The following is a 17,201-nucleotide window of genomic DNA, read 5'->3' on the forward strand; positions in this document are numbered from 1 at the left end:
CATGCACACACAGGCTGTTATCAGCAGTTTTTGGCAGGGGTAGTTTCTGACTGTCAAAAAAAAAAAAATAAAAAAAAATCTAGTGGCGTTTTTTAGCTGTAAAGACGCTCCAATTTCAATAAACGCTGATAAACGCCAAAAAACGCTACTAACTGGCGTTTGACGTTTTTTATTCCATTGGTTTTTTAGCTTGGGTTGTGTTTGGAGGTGGCGTTGATGGAACATAGCCAGGGTTCACACTGGTGCATGCTGAACACCGCATGTGATATGCACCAAAACCGCACCGCATTCCTGTGCACAGGTGGTCTGTACAATGCGATTTGAGCCATATATTTTGAATGGCTCGAATTGCATCACTTTTGCATCAAAATGTTGTAGCACCCTTTTTTTCTCCACACCTAATTGCATTGGTTGGGTGTGAACACCCATGCAATGGGATTCTGGCAAGCGCACTGCATTTTGCGATCTGTTTCGGGGGTATCGTTCATGGAACATGAAGCCCTGTTGACATTGTTCCGATTTGGCATGCAAATTGTCAGTTGGTGCCGCAAAGTCAGAGCTGCACCAATTTGGAAAGTGACGTTGTCAGCAATAGGCTCCGATTTGGCATGCGATTTGACAGGTCAAATCTGCCCGATGTGAATGGGGGCTTAATGATCCCGAAACAGATTGCAGAATCGACAGAATCGCTTTGCATGGGTGTTCACACCCATGCAATGCGATTTTGATGCAGTGGAAAAAAGGGTCCACATTTGCACCAAAATGTTGTAGGACCCTTTTTTCCCCGCACCCAAATCTTATCACATGTGAACATCCGTGCGATGCAATTCTGGCAAGCACTGCATTGTGGGAAAGTCCGAGTTACTAAAATAGAAGAGAGGTGATTTTTAGCCGAACACTAAAATCTCTAAAATCTACAGGCATTCACGATCTAAGACTATCCTATCTAGCCTTGTAAAGAAGAAATCGCTATACATAGCTTTTATGAAGCCGCTCTGGTCTGGTCACATGCTGAGCTGTCATTGGGTTCTCTGTGGAGGTGGGTGCAGAGGACACAGCTGACAACGGAAGCCCCATAGTAAGTCTATGGGTGATGTCACTTCCCAGCCGTTGTCAGCTGTCTTCTCTGCAGAGCTTCCACTGCTGAAGACCAGGCCAGAGTGGCTTCAAAAAAGGTATATATAGCGATTTCTTCTTCACGGGGCTAGACTGGTTAGGGTTAGATCGTGGATGCCTGTAGATGTAGAGATTTTAGTGTTAGGGTGGACTTCTCCTTTAATGGTAGCTATTGTTTTACCTCTGGTACTTACTTGTTCAAATGTTCATAGCAAGGCTCGCACACGCGTACTTCTTTCTCAATACCAAACTTGGGGATGGTGGAGTACTTTGAAGAGCATTTCCCACAGAAAATCTGCCCACAGGCTCTACAGTGATGCTGAAAGGGAAAAGATAGATTTAAAAAATAAATAAAAAAGATATACTGAGCAGCAGGGGAGGGCTGGGCCAGGGGGGCAATTGCCCCCTGGGCCACTCTTATGCCCCATAAAAAGGCTGCACTGCTTCTGCCACAGACGTGCCTAAAGGATTCCTGGTGAAGAGAAGTAAAAAGTCCCCGCAGCTGACCTACTGAGTGCGGGTTGAAGACAAGGACAGAGCGCAAGCCTCCTCCCCCCCACACCCAGCATGGATGGTGTAAACTGTGTCTGAGCAGAGGCCGGTTCCATGGCTCCACTAGACTTTTTTTCTCCTGGCCAGCCCCAACAAAGCTGTCCCAGCTCCCTTCAACTGCTCCTTGCTGGCCAGGTCCAGAACCCGGACTCAGCTGGTGAGTAGAGAGTATCTGGAGCGGGGCTACAGCTTGGAATAGGGGTCAGGAGGAGGACAGTAAGAGGGGGAGTGGGAGGAGGGGGGGGGGCAGAAGTCACTGCACCATGGGCCTCTTGTTTGTACTTGCCCCCCTGGGCCGAAAGTTGACACTCTGCCCCTGCTGAGCAGATGAGAACAGAGGCAGCAATGCAAAAGATATAAATGCTACACCTACCTTCCGTGTGACGACTCCAAACTGAACACGGCAACGATGACACTCCTCGGCATCTACCCAATCAGGAGCCTACAGAATAAAAACAGCCTGTAAAGATTCAGCGTTACATTTCTCGTCCGAAGACCAAAGAACAATTATTATTCTGAATGCACTCACTCGCTCTGCAGCAAACATGGCGTCACTCTCCTTGAACTCAGGAAAGTTGTGTCCTAAAGAGGGAAAAAGCCACAGAAACATAATAAATCTCAAATCTTCTATGTCAGTAGTGTGTTAGTGTGTATCAGAAAACTTCATTTTTATTGCTCCCTGTGTCCCTATTGGAAAGATTTTCCTTACCTCTTGTCCTGATGGGAAGTATTGGGAAATCTCACCAATGGGGACATTGACAAAAAAAACAAAAAAAAAAAAAACACCACCACATTTTTAGTAGAGTGGAAAGGATTAACCTCCCTGGTGGTCCGATTATGTCAGAATTTTTGTGCTATAAGCGGTACATTGTTTTGCATGGAAATCTGTTGTTTTATATTTTAGGCCTGTAATTCTTAACTCACTTAAATCTGTCCAAACAAGAGTCTAGTAGACATCCCGGGTATGATAAAGTTTTAAACGTGAAATCATAAATTATAATAATAAATTTCATCAAATTCTTCATTGTTTTGGAAGTGGAGATATTTCATTATGAGGGAGAATCTGTACTCTGACATGACCGTGCCAAAGAATGGAGTGGCAAGTAATGTATTGGTTGTCCAATACCACTTCTGCAGGGGTTTCCTCACCACTGCCTGTAGAATTATTAGGCCCAGAAATATCCAAATGCCATCTTTGGTCACTGGTTCCCACTTTCTGCATGTTGCAAACTTCCGATGCATAGCGCATTGTTGCTCTTTGTAGCGGATTGTCTCAGTAACTGTTTTTTCAATAACCTCATCGGTCAGAAGTAATTGTAGGTATGCCAAGGGGTTGTCATGTAACACCAACTTTCATACCAGGTGCTCCTGTAAATGAGAATCTTGGGGGCGCTGCCTGATCCGTACCGCAGTCAATAGAGCACCAAGTTCGCACATCGCTGAGCTCAGTCGCAGAATCGTCGCTGTTGTCACTTTCAGTACCTGATGACGAATTTTCCCACGAATCGTTATCGCTCAGTTCTTCAAATATTTCCGATTCACCGTCGCTGTTTCCAGTTCATCCAAAAGCGTTTTTGAGCTAAAAGAACGCTTTTTGGACGCCATGGACGTTATCAATTTTCCAGGCACAAAGAACAACAAAAAGTACAGGCAGGGCACTGGAAAAGTTTCTGGGTGAAATGACTGATAATAAATTGTAATCCTAACAGATTACACTGTATCATTTCATTTCTTTTTAAATCTCCCACCGGTTCCACCCTCCTGCAATGCGGTGCTCGCAGGGAAGGGAACTGGAAGAAGGTGTTCTAAAATTTAGTCAGACCCGTGAAAATTCCGGACCCTCATCACTTCCGGTCACTTCCCGGGACGCTCCGTCACCACCAGCTGCTGAGATCCCTGCTGCGAGCCCCGGTGCGCATGCGCACAAGGCATTTTGAAGGTCCGAAGAAATTCTAAGACTTACGAACAGCTGACAGAGGAGGAGTGGCCGAGGTGGGACGCATACCGAGCGCGGGAAAATATTACAACACCGCCGCGTCATTGAGCAAGAAACATGTTGCAGAGCGGACTTAGAGGAGGCGGGAAGGAAGTGAATACTCATACTAAATAGTGATGATAAAAAAATGTTTAGTATTTTTTTTTTTTTATCATTACTATTTAGTATGAGTATTCACTTCCTTCCCGCCTCCTCTAAGTCCGCTCTGCAACATGTTCCTTGCTCGATGACGCGGCGGTGTATGCGTCCCACCTCAGCCCCTCCTCCTCTCACTCAGCTGTTTGTAAGTCGTAGAATTTTATCGGACCTTGAAAATGCCTTGTGCGCATGCGCACCTGGGCTCGCATCAGCTGGGTTATGACGTAGCGTCACCGGAAGTGACGAGGGTCCGGAATTTTCATGGGTCCGACTAAATTTTAGAACACCGGCATCGGCCAAACACACAGTGGGAGGATGGCCGGAGGATGGTGGGGGATCGCAGGGGAAGGCGAGTATCATTCTGGGGTAATCCCGAGTGTGGCTCGGGGTTACCGCTTTTGGCACTGAATATTAACCCCGAGCCACCTGCCCCATGCATCGGCTTCCCCGCTGATGAGCGGGCGCGGTGCGCGCTCGCCCCACGTATACCTACGTCAGTTTGCGCAGGAGCTGCTGCCTGCCGCAGTATAACTGCGGCAGGTGGTTGGCAACAGGTTAAGCAACTGCTGCAAACCATCTCTGTTAGTCCCGGTTTACACTGGGGCGACTTACCTGCCTGACAAGACGCGCTCCATTCAGTGCAATGAAACCGTTCTAATCGGAGCAACTCAAGTCGCTCCGACTTAGAAAAAGTTTCCTGCACTACTTTGGGGGCGACTTGCATTGACTTCTATTAGAGAAGTCGTTTGCAAGCCACGCTGAAGTAGCGCTGCAAAGGGCAGCTTCAGAGTCGGGCGACTTTGAAGCCACCCCAGTGTGAACCCAGCCTTAATTTGAAGGAGAAAAAAAAAACAGCTGAAAAAAAGATGCCAAACTAAAAAAAATAAACACAAAATCTACTATGAGCAACACCCTCATTACATACAATGAACAGTGTCCTCTATAGCAGGGTGGCCCTCCTTACCTTCCACCTTCATGATCTGATAGGTGTCCTGTACAACTTTATACTTAGGCTCGTTGCGGAAGGCGTGGGCCCAGGCCTGGATCAGATACAGGATCTTGTTCCGAACATTCGGTTCCACTACTCGCTAAATAAAAATAAATGATAAATTCACTAGCAAACTTGCTATCCTATAATAATACAGCCTCTGGTGCACTGTTAAGTCTTCTATGTAAAGGACAATACATGAAATGAGAATTCTGTAGTACAGCAGCCTGAGTCAGGTGAGTCAGGAAGTTGTGAAAGAGTCACAAGACCGGCTACGGGGCTTTCCTTACAGGAGTCACTTCATAGGAAAAAAAAAAAACGTCCTATGAGAAGAGGCATGCTTGGGGGATGGGCGGAGTTTCTGGAGACAAAGCAAACTCTGACCCAGGAAGTATCAGTAACTGAATGACCTTTCTGCTGTATGTGAGTCGTTACCTTCTGTAGCTCTTTCAGCTCTTCCATAGTTTGCTTATTTGCCACTTCATCGTGTACGGTTGAGCCACAGTTTTTCACCACAGACTCCAAAACCTGCGAAAGATAAGCAAAATCAATGCAACAATAAATAAATGTGTATGCAAGTAACCAAAAGATTTTTTATTTTATTTTTTTAAGAGCTGATAAACGGCATCTCTTTTTTAACATGTGACCACTGGTAGAATGCATTAACCACTTGCCGACCGCCGCACGACTATTTACTGCGGCAGTCAGCCCCTCACAGGCAAAGCGACGTAGGACTACGTTGCTAGCCTGTGAGGATCTAAGGAACGAGAGCGTGCCGCCGGAGGCGCGCTCCCGCTCGGTCACGGACCCCCCCGCGCATGTGCCCGGCGGATCGTCCTTTACACCGGGAGAAAGGCAGGCGGCTAATGTAAACACAGCCGCCTGTCATTCTCCCCTGAGTAAGAATGGAGATCATACGGTCCTGCTATGTAGGATCTTTGTTCTTACACATCAAGCCACAGCCAATCACAGTAAGAAACACACCCCTAGGGACACACTTAACCCCTCCCTCTCAAAAAAGTTAACCCCTTCCCTGCCAGTGTAATTTTACAGTAACAGTGCATATGTATAGCACTGATTACTATAGTAATGTCACTGCTCCCCCCAAAAGTGTCAAAAATGTCAGTCAAGGGTCCGATCTGTCCGCCGCAATGTCGCAGTCCCGCAAAAAAAAAAAAAAAAAAGCGGATCGCCGCCATTACTAGTTAAAAAAAAACAAAAATGACATAAATCTTTCCCTTTGTTAGTAAACGCGATAACTTTTGCGCAAAACAATCAAAATACGCTTTTTGCGATTTTTTTTACCAAACATGTGTAGCATAAAACAAAATGGCCGTGTTATGCCAATAAGCTGCACAGTATGTTTTGTTGACCTTTTTCTTTTCTTCTTCTCATTTGTTACCTCTTCGTGCCTTAATGTTGTTGATGCTCTACCTCTGGTAATGTTGGGCCGTTGTGGACGGGGGCGGGGACACCAGGGATGGGGGGGGTGGGGGGGCGCTTTCCGGGTTGGTGCGGGCCTACGGCCACCCCCGGACCATTGATGAGGGATCCGGGCAGGGCCGGGGTTGGCGCCGGCCGGGTTGGGTCCTCCTATCGCCCTCCCCTCCCATTGGCTCTTGGATTGAACACACGGCTGTAATGTGACTTGCATTGCTCCTTGATACGAATAGAGCATCTTGTGTTATGTATGTTATTTTCGATGCACATGTTCTTTGTTGTACTCTGCAATATTCAATAAAAACCTATTGAAATTAAAACAAAATGGCCGAAAATGTTAAAAAATTTTGATTTTTACATTTTTTTTTGGGGAATTTCATATAAAAAAATGTGAAAAATATGGCTCTTTTTGCAAAATTGTCGCTCTTTGTTTGTTTATAGCGCGTGATCAAAAAAAAAAAAAAAAATAAATCGCACAGGTGATCAAATACCACCAAAAGAAAGCTCTGTTTGTGGGAAAAAAAGAACGTCAAATTAGTTTAGGTACAGCGTCGCACGACCGCGCAATTGTCCGTTAAAGTCATGCAGTGCTGAATCGCAAAATAGGCCCTGGTCAGGAAGGGGGTAAAATCTTCCGGGGCTTAAGTGGTTAATGACCAGGCCATATTTTGCGATTCGGCACTGCGTTACTTTAACGGACAATTGCGTGATTGTGCGACACTGTACCTAAATAAAATTTATGTCCCCCCCCCCCCACAAACAGAGCTTGCTTTTGTTGGTATTTGATCACCTGTGCGATTTTTATTTTTTGCGCTATAAACAAAAAAAGAGCGACAATTCTGAAAAAAAACAAAACAAAAAAAAAAAAAACATTTTTCACTTTCTGCTATATATAAAGCATTTCCCCCCCAAAAAAAAAAAAAAAAAATGGTTAAAGATAGATTTATTTTATTGCACTAGAAAGGTTAGAAAAGCAGCAATAACTCCGCTAGGCAAGGGGGGGTCTTCCCATAATTGTCCTGGAAAGCAAAGAGCTACAGTTTTTTTTTTTTTTACTTGAAAACTATGCAGTTCCTGGCAATCAAAGAATCTAAAATAGAGTAATTGCCACAACCAAAACATGCCTGCTGACCCCCACTTGTTTAAAGTGGAAGTAAACTCCCATCTCTGACTTCTACCTACAGGTAGAGCCTATAATAAGGTTTACCTATAGGTAGTGTAAATATCTCCTAAACTTGCACCGTTTAGGAGATATTTATATTGCATGCAGCCAGTGACATCACTGGCGCATGCGCTCTGAAGGAACGGCCGCCCAGGGCGTTCTTTCAAAACCCTGTGCTGTAAGCGACGTCATCCCGGCTCCGGCCAGTTACAGAACGGAGTTTGCGAACCCGGAAGCAAGATGGGTGAAGATGGGAGCGCTTGCAGCTCTGACATCTCGGCACTTGAAGGGCTTCTTTTAAGGTAAGTTTACCAATAATGTGCGATGCATACTAGCAGATTATGGAGATTACCTTGCAGGGTACAAAAAAAAATAAACGTCCAGCGATATACAAACACTTGAACCAATTTCCCCCTTAATGACAGACGCACCGCCCGCCCCGCAGCTGACGTCACATCCAGGCCGGGGAGACTGTACCTATCACAGCGCGCCGCAGCCCCGGCCTGTACAGACGCACCACCCGCCCCGCAGCTGACGTCACATCCAGGCGCGGCGGTGGGGAGTTTGGTGGCTAGTATTGTACAAAAAACTCGAGTTTAACAAAAAAAAAAACGTTTCAAACCAAAAAATCGATAAATCGATTAAATCGATTCATCGCCCAGCCCTAATATATATATATATATATATATATATACATACATATACATTATATATATATATATATATACACACACACACACACACACACACACACAGTATCAGGGGCGTAACTACAGGGGTTGCAATTGCTACCGGGCCCCATGCTCCAGGGGGCCCGGTAGCAAACCAGTGGGTGAACTTCCAGGATCTCAAAAGGTCACACTTGCGACGGGCCCTGGCATTGCACCACTGTGGGGAGGCCCCAAGATTGCAGGAAGGGAGCCCACAGCAGAACTTGCGAAAGGATACTGCTGCGGGACCGTAATAAAAGGCCATGCAACGAGAATAAAGAGCCCCAGGATTAGTGGGAAGAGCCCCGGGCTTGAAGGGAAGGGCCCCGGCCAGGGGTCTGAGGGGCCCTTCATGGTTTCTTGCATCGGGGCCCTGAAGGTTCTAGTTACACCTCTGCACAGTATATATATTTTTTTTCCACTTTCTGCTATAAAACATTCCCAATAAAAAGAAAAAAAAAAAAAAAAAAAGTAAAGATCAAATGTTTTTTCATCATTTAAGACCCCGTTCACATAGGGGCGATCCGACTTCCCGGGGCGACCTCCGAGGTTGCGGTGCGAGCAGCGCGCCGCGACCTCGGAACGGCCGGCACGGACTTCATAACATTGAAGTCTATGGCGGTCGCCTCCTGGTCGCCCCAAAGAAGCTCCGGACACTTTTTCTGAGTCGGAGCGACTTGTGTCGCTCCTATTATAACGGGTCCGCAGCTTCCCTATGGAAGGCGACCTACGGCGACCTGTGAGGCGACCAGGTCGCCTCACAGGTCGCCCCAGTGTGAATGGGGACTTAGGCCAATTTGTATTCTGCCACATATTTTTGGTAATATAAAATCCCTAAAAGCGTATTTTGATTTTGCGCAAAAGTTATCGCGTCTACAAACTATGGGAAAGATTTATGTCATGTTTATTTACTAGTAATGGCGGCGATCTGTGATTTTTAGCGGGACTGCGACATTACGGCAGACAGATGGGACCCCTTCTGGGGGACACACTTTTGGGGGGGACCAGTGACATTACTTCAGTAATCAGTGCTAAAAATATGCACTGTTACTGTACTGACACTGACAGGGAAGGGGTTAACAGTGTGGGTGATCAAGAGGTTAAATGTATACCTAGGGGAGTGATTCTAACTGTATGGGGGCGTGGCTTGTGAAATGATCATTGAGACATGTGATCCTATATAGAAGGATCACAGGCACTCTGTGATCATTCCAGAGAGAAGAACGGTTGGCTGTGTTTACAACAGCTGACCGTTCTCTCTCAGCGGGGATCGATCGTGGGTGGCAGGCAGCAATTGGAGCCACCTGACCCGTGCATTGAAGTCCCTGCTGCTGAGACACTGGCAGGGACGATCATAGAGTTAAATGTAAGCCTAGGGGGTGTTTTCTAACTGTGAGGGGGATGGGCTTATAGAATCAACATAGAGACCTGTGATTCTATATAGAGGGATTACAGGCACTCTGTATTGATTTCTCAGAGAGCAATGGACTGCTGTGTTTACACCAGCACACCCTCGGTCTCTCCCCATGGGGAGTGATTGCAGGTGCCGACAGCAATCGCAGCCACCTGAATCAACTTCCCCCAGGATCGCTCCCGCAAACCGCTGTACAGGTACGACGATTCGCGGGAACCTGCTGACCTGCGGCCGGATATCGACAGCGGCTGGTCGGCAAGTGGTTAAGCAGTTGAGAAGCCCACCCTAAGACTGATGACAGCGTACAACCCAACAACTTACCTCAAGGGCGAAAAGAGCCACGTGTGGGTTTTTGTCATTCACCTTCTTCTTGATAGAAGCAACGGCATATTTAGCTCTAGGAACAGAAAATAAAAAATAAACACCAAATAAAATCACGAATCTTAACTACTTAAGCCCTGGAGGATTTGGCTGCTAAACGACCAGGGGGTATTTTGCGATTCGGCACTGCGTGACTTTAACGGACAATTGCGCGTTCGTGCGACGCTGTACCTAAACAAATTTGGCGTCCTTTTTTTCCCACAAACAGAGCTTTCTTTTGGTGGTATTTGATCACCTGTGCGATTTTTTGATCACGCGCTATAAACAAAAAAAGAGTGTAAATTTTGCAAAAATAGCAATATTTTTACCTTTTTTTTATATGAAATTCCCCCCAAAAAAAATGTAAAAATCAAAATTTAACATTTTCGGCCAATTTGTTTTATGCTACCTATGTTTGGTAAAAAAAAAAAAAAAAAAATCGCAAAAAGCGTATTTTGATTGGTTTGCGCAAAAGTTATTGCGTTTACTAACAAAGGGAAAGATTTTTGTCATTTTTGTTGTTTTTTTTTTTAACGCGTAATGGCGGCCATCTGCGATTTTTTTTGCGGTACTGCGACATTGCGGCGGACAGATCGGACCCTTGACTGACATTTTTGACACTTTTGGGGTTACCAGTGACATTTCTACAGTAATCAGTGCTATATATATGCACTGTTACTGTAAAAATACACTGGCAGTGAAGGGGTTAACTTTATTTGAGAGGGAGGGGCTGTGTGTGTCCCTAGGGGCGTGATTCTAACTGTGATTGGCTGTGGCTTCAACTGCATGCAGAGTGATCAACGGATCTACATAGTAGATCCATATGATCATCTCTCACACAGCGAGGAGAATGACAGGTGGCTTGTTTACACAAGCTGCCTGACTTTCTCCCTCTCCCCCGCCGATCGCAGAGTGGCCGGCGGACATCATGTCCGCCGGTCACACGCGCGGGGGGGTCCGTGACCACGCGGGAGCGCGCCTCCGGCGGCGCGCTCGCTACCTAGACCCTCACAAGCAAGCAACGTAGCCCTACGTTAGTTTGCCTGTGAGGGGCTGACCGCCGACGTAGATAGTCGTGCGGCGGTCGGCAAGTGGTTAAAGAGCTTTAGCTTTGCTCTTACATTAAAAAAAAAAAATGATTTATTGGTTTATTGGGGGGCATAGAATACAATAAGATAAAAAACCTTCTGACTTTATAATCCATTTATCTTGTATCTTATCAAACAAGGTTTAAATAAAGATGGGTCGGGGCTACTTACTGCGTGTCTCCTTGACGAATCATATCACAGATTTGCAGGATGGACTCCCAGTCTGTTTCCAGCAGAAGCTGGCTGGTGGCTTTATCTAAACACAAGAAAAAAAAAAAAACATGCATTAACCACTTACCCTCTGGAAGATTTACCCCCCCCCCCCCCCTTCATGACCAGGCCTTTTTTTGCTATACGGCACTGTTACTTTAACAATTGCGCGGTCATACAACGCTGTGCATCATAAATTAAATAATGTAATTTTTTTACAACATACAGAGCTTTCTTTTGATTATATTTGATCACCCCTGGGGTTTTTTTTTTATCTTGTACGCGATGAAACAAGAAAAAAAAAAATAAAAAAGACTGACAATTTTGAAAAAAATAAATTAACCACTTGCCGACTGCCTAACGCCGATCTACGTCGGCAGTCAGCCCCTCACAGGCAAAGTGACGTAGGGCTACGTCACTAGCTTGTGAGGGTCTAGGGAGCGAGCGCGCGCCCCCGGAGGCGTGGTCACGGACCCCCCCGCGCGTGTGACCGGCGGACCCGATGTCCGCCGGTCACTCGGCGATCGGCGGGGGAGAGGGAGAATGTCAGGCAGCTTGTGTAAACAAGCCACCTGTCATTCTCCTTGCTGTTAGGATACTGATCACTCGGATCTAGTATGTAGATCCGTTGATCAGTGTCCATACAGCTCAAGCCCCAGCCAATCACAGTAGAAAGCACGCCCCTAGGGATACACACAGCCCCTCCCTTCCAAATAAAGTTAACCCCTTCACTACCAGTGTATTTTTACAGTAACAGTGCATATATATAGCACTGATTACTGTAGAAATGTCACTGGTAACCCCAAAAGTGTCAAAAATGTCAGTCAAGGGTCCGATCTGTCCGCCCCAATGTCGCAGTACCGCAAAAAAAAAAAAAAAAAAAAAAAAAAAAAAAAAAAAAAAATCGCAGATCGCCGCCATTACACGTTAAAAAAAAAACAACAAAAATGACAGAAATCTTTCCCTTTGTTAGTAAACGCGATAACTTTTGCGCAAACCAATCAAAATACGCTTTTTGCGATTTTTTTTACCAAACATAGGTAGCATAAAACAAATTGGCCGAAAAAGTTAAAAAATTTTGATTTTTAAATTTTTTTTTGGGGAATTTCATATAAAAAAATGTGAAAAATATTGCTATTTTTGCAAAATTGACGCTCTTTTTTTGTTTATAGCGCGTGATCAAAAAATCGCACAGGTGATCAAATACCACCAAAAGAAAGCTCTGTTTGTGGGAAAAAAAGGACGCCAAATTCGTTTAGGTACAGCGTCGCACGACCGCGCAATTGTCCGTTAAAGTCACGTAGTGCCGAATCGCAAAATACCCCCTGGTCGGAATGGGGGTAAAATCTTCCGGGGCTTAAGTGGTTAATAATAATAAAAATGTTTTTCACTGCTATAAAACATAGCCAACTAAAAAAAATAAATAAAAACTTCTTCATAAATTTAGGCCAATATGTATTCATCCACATGCTTGGTAAAAAAAAAAAAAAAAAATCTCAGTAAGCGTCTATTGACAGGTTTGTGTAGTTCTAGGGGGTAATTTACTAAAGGCAAATAAACTTTGCACTCTGCAAGAGCAGTTGCTCCAGAGCTTAGTAAATGAGGTAAAGGTTCACTTTGCAAAAACTACCCAATCTCCTGATTGGCTCAATAACTTTGATTGCCAGCTGCAGGAGCCAATTGCGCCGTTGCTTTATCTCAGCCAATCAGGAGGGAGAGTCCTGGACGGCTGAGGGACATGTGGACATTGCTGGATGGAGATGGGGTTCGGGTAAGTATTAGGGGGTGCTGGGGAGACTGCTACACACAGAAGGCTTTTTATCTTAACCACTTAAGCCCCCCGGAGGATTTGGCTGCTCAAAGACCAGGACCTATTTTGCGATTTGGCACTGCGTGATTTTAACGGAAAAATTGCACGGTGGTGCGACGCTGTAACCAAATGAAATTGACGTCCTTTTTTTTCCCCACAAACAGAGCTTTCTTTTGGTGGTATTTGATCACCTGTGCAATTTTTACTTTTTGCGCTATAAACAAAAAAAGAGCCACAATTTTAAAAAAATAAAATTTTTCAAATTTTTTTATATGAAATTCCCCAAAAAATTTAAAAAAAAATCAACATTTTAGGCCAATGTGTTTTATGCTACATATTTTTGGTAAAAAAAAAAAAAAAAAAAAAAAAAAAAAAAAAAAATCGCAATAAGCGTATTTTGATTGGTTTGCGCAAAAGTTATCACGTTTACTAACTAAGGGAAAGATTTCTGTTATTTTTATTGTTTTTTTTAAAACAAGTAACGGCGGCGATCTGCGATTTTTTTTGCGGGACTGCGACGGACAGATCGGACCCTTGACTGACATTTTTGACACTTTTGGGGTTACCAGTGACATTACTACAGTAATCAGTGCTATACATATGCACTGTTACTGTAAAAATGACACTGGCAGGGAAGGGGTTAACTTTATTAGTGATCAGTGGGTTAAATGTATCCCTAGGGGCGTGATTCTGTCAGGGGGCGTGGCTTGTGATGTAGTCACAGAGACATACGATCCTACATAGCAGGATCGTATGATCTCTGTAGTTACACAGGGGAGAATGACAGGCAGCTTTGTTTACATCAGCCGCCTGCCTTTCTCCCTCTCCAGCGAGAGATCGTGAGTGACCGGCGGACATCGGAGCCGCCGGTCGCTCGCGCGGGAATGTCAGGGAACGAGCGCGCGCTCGCCCCCTAGAGGCTTGTGGGCGAGCGACGTACCGGTACGTCACTTTGCCCAGGAGGGGCCGACCGCCGCAGTATATAGTCGTGCGGCAGTTGGCAAGTGGTTAATGTATAGCAGGGGGTCTTCAATCTATGGCCCTCCAGTTGTTCAGGAACTACAATTCCCATCATGCCTCGTCATGTCTGTGAATGTCAGAGCTTTACAATGCCTCATGGGACTTGTAGTTCCACAACAGCTGGAGGGCCGTAGTTTGAGGATCCCTGATGTATAGAATGCACCTTCTGCCTTTACAACTGTTTAACTGTGTGCCTAGCCAGTGTTTTTGTTTACTGCTTTTACTAAAAGATGTGCTTTGCAGGGTAAAAAAAAAAAATATATATATAGCCCCTCCCTGCTGACAGGACAGAGCTCCGCCTTCTTTACAAATGCAGAGCTCCATCCAGTCTGTCTGCTTGCCGATCAGTGGGGGCCGGCGGTCATCCACTGATCAGCTTCTGCTGTGACTAATCAATGCATGTGTGCCCCCTACCCAGATAAGCAGAATCATATATATAGATGCAATTCTGTGCGCCTGGCTCGCACTGTCACAGTATATGTACAGTGTGCGGTCAGCAAGTGGTTATAACTAGATAGCACCATGCATATGGGCGCTTTCACTCATGCAGCGTAAAGACACTACATTTCTAGTGGCCAGGATGCCCTGGATCAGTGATGGAGAACCTTAGCACTCCAGATGTTTTGGAACTACATTTCCCATGATGCTCCACTACACTGCAGAGTGCATGAGCATCATGGGAAATGTAGTTCCAAAACATCTGGAGTGCTAAGGTTCTCCATCACTGCCCTAGAGCTACAGACAGCCGCCCACAGCCATTCCCACATACTGCTGGTCCTGCACTGTACAGGACGATATTGAAAAGCCTAAAACAAGGGGGAGCAGTGAATAGAAGCGGCTCCAGGGGATCAGCAGAGCAAATACAGTGCCTTGAAAAAGTATTCACACCCCTTGAAATTTTCCACATTTTGTCATGTCACAACCAAAAACATAAATGTATTTTATTGGGATTTTATGTGATAGACCAACACAAAGTGGCCATAATTGTGAAGTGGAAGACATGCTGGTAGGTTAATTGGATCCTGTATTAAAAAAATAAAAATTGGCCCTACTATGTATGTATGTGTAATGTATTAGGGACCTTAGATTGTAAGCTCCTTGAGGGCAGGGACTGATGTGAATGTACAATGTATATGTAAAGCGCTGCGTAAATTGACAGTGCTATATAAGAACCTGAAATAAATAAATAAAATGATAAATGGTTTTCAAAATTGTTTACAAATAAATCTGCATTTGTATTCACCCCCCGGAGTCAATACTTTGTAGAACCACCTTTCCCTGCAATTACAGCTGGGAGTATTTTTGGGGACGTCTCTACCAGCTTTGCACATCTAGAGAGGACATTTCTCCCCATTCTTCTTTGAAGAATATCTCAGCTCTGTCAGATTGGATGGAGAGCGTCTGTGAACAGCAATTTTCAAGTCTTGCCACAGATTCTCAATGTGATTTAGGTCTGGACTGTGACTGGGCCATTCTAACACATGAATATTCTTTGATGTAAACCATTCCACTGTAGCTCTGGCTGGATGTTTCGGGTCGTTGTCCTGCTGGAAGGTGAACCCCCCCCAATCTCTAGTCAAGTGTTCTTCTAAGATTGCCCTGTATTTGGCTCCATCCATCTTCCCATCAACTCTGACCAGCTTCCCTGTCCCTGCTGAAGAAAACCATCCCCACACCATGATGCTGCCACCACCATGTTTCACAGTGGGGATGGTGTGTTCAGGGTGATGTGCAGTGTTAGTTTTCCACCACACATATCGTTTTACTTTTAGACCAAAAAGTTCAATGATGGTCTCATCTGAGCTGCCTGTGTTCCTATCCTGCTGGTTCCTGTGGAGCTTCCATTGCTATAGCTGCTGGTCTTCAAGCCTGACCCCTGATCATGACTAGGGATGCACTGATCTGATATTCGGATCGGATATCGGTGCAGACATGGCCATTTTAGATGGATCGGGGGATCGGTAACATTGACCGATCCACTGGCCAATTGGGTTTTTGCTTGGTAACGGCTCAGCCGTCCCTTACTTGGTGTAGTAGTAGTATGGGATGGGAGCCGCTACTTCCTGTATAGTCCCCGCTCACAGGCGGAGTGATATCAGATGCCCTCCGCCTGTGAATGGAGGAGCCGTACACAGGAAGCAGCGGCTGTGCTCTGTACTAGGGCTGCAACTAACGATTTATTTGTCTGTCGACTAATCTATTGATTATTTTTATTTTATTTTTTGATACTTACTGATATATGTATAATGTAAGCACATACAGGGCCAGCTCTGCCAGGGGCCCCTGTGGCCCTCTATATGGATAACATACTGATATATGTATAATGTAAGCACATACAGGGGCCAGCTCTGTCAGGGGCCCTTGTGGCCCTTTATATGGATAACATACTGATATATGTATAATGGAAGCACATACAGGGGCCAGCTCTGTCAGGGGCCCTTGTGGCCCTTTATATGGATAACATACTGATATATGTATAATGTAAGCACATACAGGGGCCAGCTCTGCCAGGGGCCCCTGTGGCCCTCTATATGGATAACATACTGATCTATGTATAATGTAGGCACATGCAGGGGCCAGCTCTGCCAGGGGCCCCTGTGGCCCTTTATATGGATAACATACTGATATATGTATAATGTAAGCACATACAGGGGCCAGCTCTGCCAGGGGCCCCTGTGGCCCTTTGTATGGATAACATACTGATACATGTATAATGTAAGCACAAGCAGGGGCCAGCTCTGTCAGGGGCCCCTGTGGCCCTCTATATGGATAACATACTGATATATGTATAATGTAAGCACATACAGGGCCAGCTCTGTCAAAGTCCCTCTATATGGATTTATAACACAACCCTGAGATGACAGCTGTCAGTATAATGTAGCAGGTGGGGGAGGGGAGCCCCCATTGCCAGTCTATGGGCGGCCTAGAATAATAATAGAAGGTTGGTCATCACGTGACTCAGAGAAGATTTCCCCCCTCCCATCCCGATGCTGACTAATGTTTTCCCACACAGTGTTGTTTCCTCACCCAGCAGCCTCTCGAACGTTCCGCCGCCTTTTCCCATCTTGAAACCGAGAACCGACCGACCACAGACAGCGAATAATACCGAGAGAGACTCTTCCGCTTCCGTCACTCCCAACAGGAAGGGGCGGGGTCTAGCCAAGGAAGTGACGTTCCGTCGTGTGGGCCAAAGGGAT

The 17,201-nt window shown here is 45.5% G+C and overlaps 1 protein-coding gene across 8 annotated transcripts in view; it reads right to left on the bottom strand.

The window, feature by feature from the left end:
- HGS (hepatocyte growth factor-regulated tyrosine kinase substrate) overlaps positions 1-17,168 on the bottom strand; it is a 47,099-nt gene extending 29,931 nt beyond the window's left edge. For 7 of the 8 annotated variants that reach the window (XM_082272675.1, XM_082272674.1, XM_082272672.1 and 4 more), the window contains exons 1-8: positions 17,032-17,167; positions 11,136-11,220; positions 9,838-9,913; positions 5,226-5,318; positions 4,767-4,890; positions 2,198-2,250; positions 2,042-2,110; positions 1,311-1,435 (exon numbers count right to left, since the gene is read on the bottom strand). In XM_082272675.1, coding sequence (XP_082128801.1) covers positions 1,311-1,435; positions 2,042-2,110; positions 2,198-2,250; positions 4,767-4,890; positions 5,226-5,318; positions 9,838-9,913; positions 11,136-11,220; positions 17,032-17,068 — 662 coding nt within the window. In that variant the 5' untranslated portion in view covers positions 17,069-17,167. Of the gene's footprint in view, positions 1-1,310; positions 1,436-2,041; positions 2,111-2,197; positions 2,251-4,766; positions 4,891-5,225; positions 5,319-9,837; positions 9,914-11,135; positions 11,221-17,031 lie in introns of all 8 variants that reach the window. The other variant, XM_082272673.1, reaches the window with a different exon arrangement.
- Positions 17,169-17,201: the final 33 nt, after the last annotated feature.

This window comes from Pelophylax lessonae, assembly GCF_965119305.1.
Source record: "Pelophylax lessonae genome assembly, chromosome: 11".
Taxonomy (NCBI): domain Eukaryota; kingdom Metazoa; phylum Chordata; class Amphibia; order Anura; family Ranidae; genus Pelophylax; species Pelophylax lessonae.